General features: G+C 42.8%; 1 protein-coding gene across 1 annotated transcript in view; it reads left to right on the forward strand.

The window, feature by feature from the left end:
* Positions 1-1,096: 1,096 nt before the first annotated feature.
* The window catches only part of rorb (RAR-related orphan receptor B), a gene marked incomplete at both ends in the record, with an annotated part of 43,546 nt that continues 29,746 nt past the window's right edge, over positions 1,097-14,896 (forward strand). The window contains one exon of the mRNA XM_083783699.1: positions 1,097-1,174. Coding sequence (XP_083639825.1) covers positions 1,168-1,174 — 7 coding nt within the window. The remainder of the gene's footprint in view (positions 1,175-14,896) is intronic.

A 14,896-nucleotide genomic window follows, 5' to 3' on the forward strand; every position in this document is an offset into this window, starting at 1 on the left:
CCGTATCATATGCAGTTCAATGGACTGAAGTTATAGTAATGAATCACTCTGTCCACAATTTGGTCTTCTTGTCTGTCTCTGTCTTCCCAGACAGAGACAGAGGTGTAGCTCGCTGCCATGAGGATGATAAAGTAAATACGTATAATATTATATGACCTTATTGTGTTTAAAAAGAAATCCTCCAATAATAATTACTGTGTGTGTATATAGGCTGTGATTGGTGCCTATATAGATTGAGCTATCAAAATAAATTAAATAAAAGACTGCATGAATATATTAGGCATATAATATCCTTGAACTGTGACGATGACGAATGTGAACAGAGTTCAACTGCAATGAAACCGATCATGAACATCAAATCAGATTGTCTCCAGATCGATTGATTGAGCTTTGAATGGAGAGACGATTGTCTGTCTGTGAGAGAGTGTGTGCGCGTGCGTGTGTGTGTGTGTGTGTGTGTGTGTGTGTGTGTGTGTGTGTGTGTGTGTGTGTGTGTGTGTGTGTGTGTGTGTGTGTGTGTGTGTGTGTGTGTGTGTGTGTGTGTGTGTGTGTGTGTGTGTGTGTGTGTGTGTGTGCTGTGTGTGCGCGCGCGTGCGTGGGGGGCGGGGTATAAGAGAAGAGAAGAGAGAGGAACCCCCCCTCCGGTCCAATCGGCGTGGCGCACGCTCCCCCGGCCCCGCCCCCTCGCCACAGAGGCAGCGCGCAGAGCGCAGACTGTCATGAGGAAAACCCGCATGCTCGCTGCGCGCTCCACCATACCAGTCTGACACCGTACACACACTCACACACTATACACACACTTGCACGACAGACAGACAGACAGACAGGCGACACTCCAATAAAGTTTACTCTCGGCTGTTTATTTTATTTGATTTATTATTATTTTAAATATTATTATTTCGTGTCAGCCGTTCGTTCCCTTGGATCCATGCTTCCAGCGTTCACCCAGACGCGTCTCGTCGCCAGAGCTCAGAGTGTACTATAGTCAGCGGCTCACAGCACCATTATTGACATCGTTTCTTTTTTCCTTTTTTTTTTTTTTTTTTTACACACTATAGTTATTTTATTCACCGAGGATCTTTGACGCCGTTTCTTTTCTTGTTTTGTTCTGTTTGGTTTGTTTCTTCATGAGCGCGCCCGCGGCACCCGGACGTCAACACGGTTACCATGCGAGGTAAGAAGGAGACCCACGGAACATATATAATATGCATGTCCCCTCTCTGCATGTCCCCAAATAACGGTCTGTCTGTCTGTCTGTCTGTCCCCCCATAGCTCTCTCTGTCTGTCCCCAAATAACGGTCTGTCTGTCCCCCTATAGCTCTCTGTCCCCAAATAACGGTCTGTCTGTCCCCCTAGCTCTCTGTCCCCAAATAACGGTCTGTCTGTCCCCCTAGCTCTCTCTGTCTGTCCCCAAATAACGGTCTGTATCATGTCTATGTCCCCCTCTCTCTGTCTGTGCCCAAATGACGGTCTGTCTGACAGACAGCCGAATAACTGTCTGCCATGGTTGTTGAGGTGAACTTGTTTAATTTCGGACATATATAGGCTATAGCCTATATGCTAACCAACCATTTGTGTTCCAAATCCATAGAACTCTCAGAGTTTGAAAATGGATATGCTTCAAATAAAACTGACTGATTTCTGCAGCTGTGCTATACCCACTTTTCCCCCCCAAACACACACACACACACACACACACAGAGAGAGAGAGAGAGAGAAAGAGAGAGAGAGATTATCCGGGGAAAACACAATCCTGCGTGTTAATTTGTCTGATAGTGTTAAAAAACAACCAAATCGACCCCGCGTGTCCATTTGGTTCCAAACCCATCCAACTATTAAAACATAATAATAATAATGAATGAATCGGATAGGCTAAAAATAACGGAGTATTTAACGGTATAGGCCATAACATAAAGTCCGTCTATTCGGCAAGCAACAGCCACCATCCATAATATATGAAGCTTTAAAGTTATTCAAGTTTGCTGTTCCGCGGCTGCGTGTAACCTGGCCAGGGTTTCTTTCTTTTTCTCACGCTCTTTAAGTTTGGACCTACATGAAAACACTCTTTAGAAGGTTTATAGTTGGGAACTTGCATATAGTATTTTAGCTGTTTGTTTGTTGGCACACTCGACGACCGGTCGCAAAACACACATTGGCTACAACAAATACATGCTATTCTAATACAAGCAAAGCAAACTATAGGATTGTGTGTGTGTGTGTGTGTGTGTGTGTGTGTGTGTGTGTGTGTGTGTGTGTGTGTGTGTGTGTGTGTACACCGCAGGACCAGTGAGTGACTATATATACAAGGCCTTCATCATACCATGTTTTTACGTGTATAAGCCTGTAGGCTCATATACATTTCTTTGGTTATCATATTTGCCATTATACTCAGAAAAGGTTGACAATGACGGACAATTAAATTCGACGAACATAACCATTTAAACCACATATAGAACTGGACTTGAGTTGACGCTGTATATACTTGGGCCGCGTATTCCGTCTACGCACGGTATACGCACCTGCATCTCGTTGACAATAATGACCCGATGCAGGTTCCCCTCTCAGAACATATGCATGGATGCTGAGCTCTTATGGGGGTCAATGTTTGTTTGCGAGTCCCATAAAGTGCAGGCGCATCATGTCACGCAGTGACGATATTATTATTAATATTATTATTAATAATAATAATCAGTCAAATAAGAATAATAAACTGCTAGGAACGTTATTAATTTGCTGAAGTGTGTTGGTATAAAGTTGAAGGAAAAAGAGGAACTCGAAAATACGTTGATAGATTGATTGATGTATTGATTGAATAGCCTATACTTTATTAACAGTTTGCAAAGCATATACGTTTATACAATGATTGTTCCGTTATAACCTTTATAACTTTATTAAAATGTTAAGCAGACCGTCTATACCGGCTCGTTCCACTAACCTATTTATGTCAGCACAGCACCGAGGAAGTTAAATTCAACATCAATGTCGTCCGAGCACACGCACGCACGCTCTCTCTCACGCGCACGCACGACACGCCGTGTCCTGACAGGGTCACAGACTCACTCACAGTCCCTCTTTCACTTTATCTCTCCTCTTTTCACGGCTTTTCACTTAAAACCCTTTCCCCCCCTCACGTGAGATTTTACAAATCGATTTTAGGCTGCTATACGGGGGGCTGTTTCATTACTTTCATCTCTCTCACTCTCTCTCTCTCTCTACAAATGGGTTAGTAATATTATGTAAATGGTATATGTTGTTTGGCTGCGGTCCCCCATCTCAAAACATTTTGTGCCAGGGACCATCAGAAATGTAAAGATGTGAGTTGAAAAATAATAATAATAATAATAATAATAATTAAAAAAAAAATATATATATATATATATATATATATATGTGTAGGCCTATAGTCATAATCATATTCAATTAAGATTTTCACACATTTAAAAAAAAATAGCAGATATTATGATATAGCTTGTAGATCTTCTATTTTTGAATATCCAAAGTATAAAATAGGCTATGGTTAAAAGTGGTTAAAACGATTGTGACACTATATGGGACCCCCTTAGGACCACTTTGAGTGCAAATAGAGGCTGTTTACATGGATACACATCCTGAATAATGATTTAGGTCTTCAACCTTCATTTATTTATGTTTGTTAACAGAGGCATCTGAAATGTTCAGTAATGCAGACACAATAAATGTATCATATATACACAATATATATATATATATATATATATATATATATAAACACACACACACACAGTATGTATATATATATATATATATATATATATATATATATATATATATATATATATATATATATAGTAGAGACTGAGAGGCCTTTAATTAATAAAAAATAGAACACAAATTATGAGAATTATATGTGTGTGTGTGTGTGTGTGTGTGTGTGTGTGTGTGTGTGTGTGTGTGTGTGTGTGTGTGTGTGTGTGTGTGTGTGTCGTGTGTGCGTGCGTGCACGCATGCAGCTGCAGCTACAATATGAAAACTAGTCATTGGTATATTATCATTAGTCATTGTTATGATTAGAAAAATAGTATTGGCCTGATAATAATATTAATTATAATAATAATAATAATTATTATTATTATTAATATTATTATTATTATTGTTATTATTAGGCTACTTTGCTATTTTACCATGCAAGGTCACAGATATATGTACATTCTAATGCACTTTTCTGTGTTCCTCTGTATTTCACATGATAAATTCACTGCTACACACATGCATGTACAACGGTGAGTGTCAATGAATAGAGTGACATTCAGACTCGGGATGTTGCTATGTGAAGCTATTAGTCAGGGCTGTTTGAATGTGTTCCGTTTTAACACTTTGGTAACTATAAACCATACAGACCTGCAGGCAAAAAAAACCCTGTCTGGCTGTCTGTCTGTCTGTCTGTCTGTCTGTCTTTCTAACTATCTTTCTGTCTCCGTCTCTCTCTCTAACTCGATCTCTTCCTCTCTCTCTCTCTCTCTCTCTCTCTCTCTCTCTCCTTAACCTCATGTCAAACTCAGCCTTGGTGCACCTTGTATTTTATCCACATTTTAATGGGCCTCGCGACCACTCTCGTGCATGAGGGACTGGGGGGGGGGGGTTATACGAAAAGCTCAGGCTTTCACTTTATAGTCATGGTAGAGTAGAGGAGACCCCTGGAGCTTCTCTCCCCCTCTCTCTCTCTCTCTCTCTCTCTCTCTCTCTCTCTCTCTCCCTCTCTCCCTCTCTCCCTCTCTCCCTCTCTCTCTCTCTCTCTCTCTCCCTCTCTCCCTCTCTCCCTCTCTCTCTCTCTCTCTCTCTCTCTCTCTCTCTCTCCCCCTCTCTCTGCACGCCCCAAAGGGTTTTGTCAGATAGAATTAAATCAGTGCGGGCCATGCCGGCCCCCACTCTCAACCTGCGTGCGTGCGTGCGTGCGTCTGTGTGCATGCGTGCGTGTGCATGCGTGCATGCGTGTGCAGTCTCAGACTGCCCTTATACAGAGAACTGCAGTGCTAACAACCATGAGGTTATGAAAAAATGGACCCCCGTCCCCCTCCTCTCCTCATGAGTGTTGGTAATGATCACTTAACAATACGACCTGGGATGATCCCCCCCACCCCCTTCCAACAGGACCCCTCCCACATCACAACAACTCTCTGCTCATGCTCACAACGTCACCACGCACTCCGTTTTCCTTCTATAGATCAGTGGTTCCCAAAAGTGCAGGGTCCCGGGGGGACCCAGAGATAGAAATGCCATTAAATGGGGGGGGGGGGGGGGGGTCCGGTGTATAGACTATATATATGCATGTCAAACTGCAGGGTCCTTGAAATTAAATGGGTTGAGAATCTATACGGCTATAGAGCCGTAAAAATCTCCTTTTACTGTATGGGGGTCCCTGGCATATATCTTTTCAAATGGGGGTCCGTGCCGCGGGCTAATTAGCCCATTCTGAACGGGAACCCATTTTGGTGTTAGCATCATGTTATGCTTTAGCTATTGAAAAATAGCAGATCTACATGCTCATAGCGCGCCACCGATTGGCGCGCTACGAGCTTGTAGGTCTGCTATTCTTTGAAAAATCAAAGAACGACTGACATTTTTAGAATCTGATCTCAGGTCAGAATGGGTTAATCGGACCAGTGTGTGTCCAGTGGAAACCTCGTATGAATCTGATCTCAGGTCAGAATGGGTTAGTGTCAATGTGGGGGTCCTTGACATGAAAAGGTTTGGGAACCAGTATAGATGGGTGCCTCTCAGCGGCATGTTGTAACAAAGGACATTGATGTGATGCATGCAGATCTTGAATAAGGCCTGCTCCTATTTCTGAATAGCCAACATATATGCATGCAAAAAAGTGGTTCATGGCCCAGGCCGTAGCGTAACGGTCTGGGCACCGGACTGGTAATCCAGTCGCAGTGTGCCGCGGGTTCGACTCCCGGACCCGACACAGCCTTTACTGCATGTCATCCCCCCATCTCTCTCCCGTTTCCTGTCAGCCTACTGTCTGTCCCTTCAAAAATCAATAAAAGGCGTAAGCCGCAAAAAAAATATCTTTAAAAAAAATATCTTTAAAAAAAATAAAAAGAAAGTGGTTCATATAAAATTGTGATGCTATACGTTACTATACCGTTGCTGGGGACCCCCTGGAACCCATCCCAAGGACCCCTGTGAGAGAGGGGGTCCTTGGGAAATGATTATTTCTGTGAATAGCAAGTCAAATATATATAGCCCAGTATAGGACGGACCATTCTTTACTCTTTATTTGACAGGGACAGGCGTACAATATTTTATCATCTGCAGTCTCTGGACTGGATGTGTACAACAATCGCCCTGTATATGAAATGCATAGAATACAATAATATCAAATAACACCTCGTGATACAATACATGATGTTATACCTGGAGGAACGTATACGGATATACATCAGTGGTTCCCAAACCTTTTCATGCCAAGGACCCCCAGATTGACACTATATTCAGCCCGTTTGAAAAGACCCCCATTTGAAAAGATATGCCAGGGACCCCCATATACAGTATAAGGTTTAATTTCAAGGACCCTCAGTTTGACATGCATTAGTCTATACGGACCCCGATTTAATCTCCGGGACCCCTGATTTGTATCGTAAAATCAATGTTAATTTTACTTAATTTTACTTAGAGAGTGTACAAATGGAACCAGTCGGTTCCGCTCAGAGCTCAGAGTCACAGACCCATAAAGGTCCATTTGGTTCCAAACTATCATTTAGCATGGGGACCCCCCGTCCCCCAGGAACTCCCTAAACGGACCCCACTTTGGGAACCACCGATATATACATTACTTATTTATACTTTACGTCATTATGGGATGAAGTGATGAATCTGTGTGCTTCAGTCCCGTCTGACACTGTGGCGGTGTTGCATGTAGTTATAGCTGCAGTATAGCTATAGGGTTCCATTTGGCATCTGATTAACATTTAGACCTCTTCTCAATCAGAAAGGTTTTCCGAAAAACCTATGTTTCTATGTCAGTGGTGCTCAACCTTTTTCACGTCAACGACCCCTAGAATTATCTGTATTTGGCCGCAGAAGACCCCCCCCCCCATCTGAAAATATGTGGTTCCAGGGAGCCACCTCCAGAAACAAAGATTTGAGTTAAAAACATTCGCTCTGAAAGAATATATATATATTCAAAGATTTGCGCCACATTTTCTCGAATTTTCAAAAATGGCAGATCTACAAGCTCGTACTAGTGGAAATAGCAGATCTATAGCAAAAAACAAACGACGACAAACAAAAGAAAAGACAGAATTCTGGGATATGTTATAATGAATATGAGGTAATTCATTATAAGGGTGGTATTTATAGCCCATGGGATGTTTTCACTGTTGTAGAACGATGCAACACGTTGAACTTCAAAACAACCAATCGGAACTGACATGATGAATAGCATGTCCTCACTGACCCTTGACCTCCCAGCACACTGAAAGACACCTGCCTGAAGACGCGCACGCGCACGCACACGCACACGCACACGCACACGCACACGCACACACACACACACACACACACACACACACACACACACACACACACACACACACACACACACACACACACACAATGAGGACTTATAAGAATAATTTTTAACTGAACTAAACTTGACTCAACACAATGTATGTGTGTGAGTGTGTGTGTGTGTGTGTGTGTGTGTGTGTGTGTGTGTGTGTGTGTGTGTGTGTGTGTGTGTGTGTGTGTGTGTGTGTGTGAGTGTGTGTGTGTGTGTGTGTGTGCGCGCGCATGCGCAGTTACTGTGTGTTGTGTTACTGTTAATCCTAAGAGCTTTTAGACACCCCCGGTTCACACAGGTCAGAGAGTTCAGAAATGGATGGAGCAAAGAATGGATGAATGGATGGAGAGAATGAGAGAGAGAGAGAATGAGAGAGAGAGGTGCATTTGATCCACTCTGTCACTATTTTTTACCCCCTCAGAGTCCAATTAACACCCAAGGTTTCACTCACCCTGGGAAAATAGAGAGAGAGAGAGAGAGAGATCGACAAACAGCAGCCCACCACGCAAAAGTAGTAAATATATAAATATGAATAGAGATGCATAGATAAAGTAACAGATAGGCCTATACGTCACAATTAGCACACAGTTGGATCCTGAGTGCTAATTTAACTGTGACGGTGTAAGAAAAAGAAAAAGAAAATGAGGTCAATTTCGACAATCCTGGTTTCACAGTCAGAACTTGGCATAACCCTAATAAATAGACATGAATATGAAATGATCACTGTCCCATTCACATTGGAATCAATCAAATGAGTGTGTGTTCTGTGTTCACATCTAAGGATTGGTATGTGTTTGCGTCATTTCTCTCCCACGTGGACATGACCAACATGTTTGTTTCCGTGTTCCGGTGTTCAAAAATGGGTGCTTCTCAACTGGATCAGAGCCCACTTGAACGCCTCCAAGGTGTTTCGCGGCCCACCCGCATCTGTCCCGTTCAGTGGGCAGATGATGGGTGGCCCGCATACATTTCAAGAGTCTGTTTATTTTCATTTAGCAAACAAGCAATCGATTGTGTTTTGGCGCGGTGCTAAACTGCTAAATTGTGTTGCTATTCATCAGTGTCAATGGGGGAAAAAAATACACGTTTCATTGAAAAATCACAATGGCATTTTATAAACACAGCTTTCATGTTCATGTTATATACCGTCATGAAAATCTCTCTCTCACACACACACACACACACACACACACACACACACACACACACACACACACACACACACCAGAGGCATCACCCCAGTGCCACACATGACGGCACATTACCAATAGAATTAGTGTCATCCTGCTCTGCTAGCCGAGGCTGGCGATCACATTGATTGATTTGTCCTTCCTGAAGCGCCACACGATCAATTTATAGCCAAAGCCAACGGAAGCAGTCTGTTTGGATAAATCCATGACACATCACTTGCATCCCGTTATTCTATTACCTGGAATCAAGAGTTGTGTTCACTTCGTGAAGAAATAAAAAAACAAAATATAGGAGGCGGGAGGTTATTTTCTTATTTATTATTACGATAATTATTTTACCACATAATAAATATGCTTTCAAATACGCTTTAATCTTAGAACAACTAATAACCCCAAAGTATAGCCAATGTCAGGATCACACCACGTCGCTAAGTTTGCCTGGAGATATCACAATCAGATGCAAACGGAACCGTGCCTGCAATACAGCCTATACATCACATCGAGTGTCACTATCTTTTTATGAATCCATTCTGACCTGAGATCAGATTTAAAAATGTCTTCTACATCCCGACAGTTTTCTGAAAAAGCTATGTTTCTATGTCATTCGTTCTTCGATTTTCCAAAAATAGCAGACCTACAAGCTCATAGCGCGCCACTCGGTGGCGCGCTATGAGCTTGTAGATATGCTATTTTTCAATAGCTAAAGCATAACGTAATGCTAACACCAAAAGGGGTTGTGTTGAAATGGTGTGTTTGTGCTGACTAACCGTCACCGTTGGTGGTGATGGTGTTATGTAAGGCAGAGGAGAGATTACTCACCGTTAATCCCCCAACACCACCATACTGACACTTACTGTACACGTACTGTACACAATACATACATACATACATACAGTACATACATACAGCACGCACGCACACACACAAACAAGCTGCATGGAGTGAGCTAGCCAGATTTGTAGATTTGTGCTAAAAATGACCCATCCTTGATAAGAAAGAATTGCAGCTCATGTTTGCCAAATGTACTGTGGTGTCCAGTGTTCATTTTATTCCTCCATGGTCGCCTGGGGAGAGGTGCACGTGCGTGTGCGTGTGTGTGTGTGTGTCTTTGTGTGTGCATGCATGCATTACTATACTTGTGAGAACTAAATATCCCCAATAACAATTTGACAATTTTCCTGGTCCTCACAAGACATATGCATGTTTTGATTTAAAATGTGAGTTTCAGAGTAATTATAGGAACAGACTCAGGTTAGGGTTAAAATGAGACATTTAGGGTTTATATTTATGCCTGACGCATACTACCGTATAATGCGGGTGTCTACATTTTGTGAGCTTGTAGATCTGTTAACCGTTTGACGGCCGCTAATATGTCGCCTCTGCTTAATACGCCAAACCCGCCTTACGTGTTTAATTTGCCGTATTTTAATAATTAAAAAGAAACAGCGGCTTTGTCGCGGACCTGGTGACGAGGCCGTCACGTTATGATGACGAAACCGGACATCTGCTAGGGCTTCTGGGAAATTGAGGCCAATACAAGTGGACGGGGGGGTTTGTCGGGGTGGGGGGGGGGGTTTGTCTCTTAGAGGCATATCTTGTGCCTCGCCATCATCACCCCGCTGGTGCCGATTATCATAACAAACGGACGGATCATTTCTCGCCGAGTTTTCACCGATCAAAAGCCCAAATACTTCAGCATATGCTCTAAAGGTAGCCCTGAGCAATTTGGTGCCCCAGGCAGGATTATTCGTGATGCCCCCTTGAAAAATGACCATGGCGCCCTTGTGTTCTAAAGCACTGTGTTTTGTTTTCTTTGCTTGGTGGATGCCCCCCCCCCCCTCCCCTCGTGATGCCCTAGGCAACTGCCTGTTCTGCCTGATGGGAGGGCCGGCCCTGCTAAAGGTAATAAAACAATCTCACCTGCAGCGTAGAATATTTGATTAAAATGCGGGTTACGCGTTTTATAAACTGAAATTGTTAATTTCCGGCTTTAGGCTTATAGGGTGAAAAAATGGCAAAATTAAAATGCTTAGAAAATGGTATTGATGAAATCGCCACCCCTAAAATGTCCTCACAAGCATGTATACAAACGTGTGTGTGTGTGTGTGTGTGTGTGTGTGTGTGTGTGTGTGTGTGTGCATGCGTACGCGTGTGAATGCGCATGGTGGGGGGGGGGGGGGTGTACTCCACCGAGAGAGAACGACGGGAAAACAGTTTCTTGTTTTTCTTTCCCCCTCTTAAGTCACATTTCTTCCTCCTCCGTTATGCACACAAAGCAACGTGGGACACATTACAGCACAGGGGCTTTGTTTCACCCCCCCCCCCGCCCGTCTCGTCTGCACTCTATCTGCTGCAGCCGGGAGGGATTAGTCAGTGGATCTGAAACCCGCTCCCAAACTCTCCCCGAATGTGCCTTGAAGTCAACTGCACTCGCATGACGGCTTCCTGCGTTTCCTCACTTATATACACTCGTCGTCCGCGCGTATATATATATATATATATATATATATATATATATAGGCACAATGTCCCAGCGGAGCGGCGACGGACGTCATATTCACTATTACTCCACTTGTTTCTGTTTAATTTGCATAGGGGGAAAAAAACACCTTTGACTGGGGGGAAGAAGGTATAATCGAAGTGTTACATTTCATTAGATTTTTGCGCTTGCCTTCTTGTCTACTGTATATTATAGTCACAGAGTCTAGCATGATCCCTATTCTGTGGGCGAACTCTGGGGCAGAAAGACGCATTGCAACGAGAGCTGTAACGTTTTTTGGGGGCCGAAGATATTTGGGGTAGAAGAGAGGGCCAGTAGACGCCCTGGGGGACTCCAGTCTGCTACGTACATATACAGGTTTTAAGTGGCCGCCATAATGCAGTATTCACAATTTCCTCTCATGTATAGATTCATTCATTGAGTGTGAGAATCTCTTGTGAAGATAAGCCCATTTTCTGTCAACGATGATACTGACGTTTTTAGAATGGACATCCTGGAATCATCTTGCACAATAGCCAAAAATGTCTGGAAAACCACTGTACTGTTTTAAAAGCATACGCAGTACATGCTAATTTGTTGATAAAGTGCACTATGAAGCAGAAATAAATACTCTGAGGCGACAGTTTTCTTGTTTTTATCTCTGCTGATATTATCAGAATGACTGTCCAAAAGCTCTGCATTTTCTATAATGCCCTATGCTGTATTTAAAACAATACTGTCTATAAAGAGTGGAATGATTCACAAAGTGAAATACATTAAGGGAGAGAAACGGTGAGAGGAAGATTGAGGGAAGGAGTGCTAGGGAGGGAGAGAGAGAGAGATGAGAAAAGAGAGAGTGAGTGAGACTTAGAAAGAGTTATATAATAGTGCAATCGGATCTTGTGAGCGGTTCATTCGAGTTTCTGTGCACTGTGCGTGTGCGAGGGAGAGAAAGAGAGAGAGACAGAGAGAGAGAGACAGACAGAGAGAAAGAAAGACAGCGAGAAAGAGAGAGCAAGAGAGATTTTGAGAGAGAGAGAGAGAGAGAGAGAGAGAGAGAGAGGATGGACAGTAGAAACAGTGTAACAGTAGATGGTGTTTGTTGCAAAGACACACCGATACCAACACTCCTATCCTTACATTACCCCTCTGTGTGTGTGTGTGTGTGTGTGTGTGTGTGTGTGTGTGTGTGTGTGTGTGTGTGTGTATGTGTGTGTCCGCGCGCTTGTATTTCTATACTTGTGGGAGCCAAATGTACCCACAGCTATAGTGGAATGTGAGAAACAGACATTCTGATGGACAACGTTCCTGCCTGGTCGCTCCATGGTTTAAAAACAGATATTAGTTAGAGTTATGATGCGTTCACAATGGCAGATGCAAAAGATACAAAGATGCAAAGCTATACACGGCATATTCTTATCGTTGTATCTTTGTAGCTAAAGTTGAAACAAGCTCAATGTTTTTGTAGCTGTTGTAGCTTTTGCAGCAGCTACAAACGTCGGATGTATCTTTGTATGCTCATGTCGCTGGCTTCCATTGAGAATGACTGTATATTTGCATCTGCTCGTGTGAACGGTTAGAAATTCAGAGGTAATGTTAAGTAGTTAGAGTTAGACATTCAGCGGTTATGTTAAGGACTTGTTCTCGCCAGACTGTCGCCTGCCACTGCACTTTCAAAAATAAAACACAAAAACTTAAAATCAGAGATCTTTTAAAATAAATTTTCGTGAACGCCAAAGACGAACAGATGCCATGAAGCTTCCCTTCTCGGATTTCGGCAGACGTCGTCGACGTCCGTTTAGATTGTGGAACGGTTGTCTGGCTATACGCGAGACTATATACGTTAAGGGCATGGGGGTTCAATTCAATTCAATTCAACTTTATTAAAGTGTCAAATCACAACAAGTTGTCTCAAGACACTTTACATAACCAACAAAGATCCACCCAGAGCAAATTGTAGATGTCGTCACATAGCGATACAACCGCGTGCCCGCGCATGTGTGTGTGTGTGTGTGTGAGAGAGCGAGATAGAGAGTGTGAGTGCGTGCGTGCAGGTGTGCGCATGCATGTCGCTTGCGCAAAAGACAGCTCCCATTATAGAAGGTGCAGTGACAGTGGCAGCACGCTGCTGATTGGACTACAGCCCGGTGTGTATATACGCGAAAGCTTAAAGCTGATTAGTCTGTAGTATACGTGTGTGTGTGTGTGTGTGTGCGTGCGTCAGTGTTACATTGCAGTGGACACACACCAGCGCTCCGCCCTGTAATTATCAGGTGTGAGATTTCAACCAGTTTGTAATCTCATTACCTAAAGAGGAAGGGGATCCTGGGTAATTTAGACAGGTAAGATGCTGAGCAGTGCAGATCAGATACACCCCCCCCCCCCCCCCCCCCTCACAGTATGCTGGAGTCGATACACCTCGTCAAATATTACTAAACTAACTTACTATATAGAGTCATTACATCACTATAAACTAATTGCATGACAAATGCAAGTACATAGTGAAAAGGGCACATTTCCCTTTTGTACAGAGCTTGGCGGGTGGTTAAATCATAATGCACTTTTTCCTCTTGCTAGACATGTAGTGTAGTGGAGTCAAAAGTACAACCTAATGAGCATGTCTTTGGAGTGATACAAAACGCAATGCAAATACTCGAGTAAAGTATACCGATATACTGTACTGTAGATCAGCGGTCCCCAAACTTGTTTAGCCCCACACTAGTGAAAACAGCAGATCTGTATACAAGCTCACAGCGTGACACAAAAGCGTCACGTCGTGAGCTTGTGTAGATCGGCTATTTTCACTTCTTCTTAATGATTTGTTTTCTAATATTCGTGGCTTTTTTTTCTTTCATTTCTTCGTGTTTTTAATTCATGGACCTTGAAGTTAGACTCAGAACACTCTCAGAGTTAAATTAACATTGATTGGGGTCTCAGAGATCGAAATGCCATTCCATGGGAGTCCGTAGCCTGTTGCATATCAACAGGGTCGTTGAAATAAAAAACAGTTGAAAATCACAACTAGAGCTGTAAAAATCTTCTCTTATATGGGGGTCTCTGGCATAATATCTTCTGTAATGGGGGTCCACGGGCTAAAGAGTATAATTTTTGGGGGTCCTTGACATGGAAAAGTTTGGAAACCACTGCTGTAGCCAGTGTTGTTTTTGGCAGCAAATTTCAATTTTAGTTTAGTCATTGTCTTTGGACTGAAACTTCATTTAGTTTTAGTCACATTTTAGTCACCTGGAATGTCTTAGTGTTAGTCTAGTTTTAGTCGACTAAATGTCATACGTTTTTAGTCGACTAAATCTACAGTTGATTTAGTCGACTAAAATGTATTTTGGCGGGTCTTGATGCCGTCGTAATGAGTGTTCTGTCAAACTTCACAGTGCGTTAATCGCGCATTAAAAAAATTAGTGCCGTTAAAAGGATTGTGAGTTAACTAGTTAACAGTTTGACTGTTTTTTACGATTAACCCGCATTTTAATCAACCCCCCTTCACTGCCGAGATTGTTGTATTGCCTTTAGAGCATACGCTGAATTATTTGGGCTTTTAATCCGCGAAAATCCATCAAAAAAAGCTCCCGTGGTTTGTTATGATCTGTGTGTAGCATCCACCATCTTGGTGCACCCGGAAGACGCACACAAGATTGGTTTCAATGAGGCGTTGCATCCAATGCA

The sequence above is a fragment of the Protomyctophum parallelum genome (assembly GCF_964188405.1).
Source record: "Protomyctophum parallelum genome assembly, chromosome: 15".
Classification (NCBI taxonomy): Eukaryota; Metazoa; Chordata; class Actinopteri; order Myctophiformes; family Myctophidae; genus Protomyctophum; species Protomyctophum parallelum.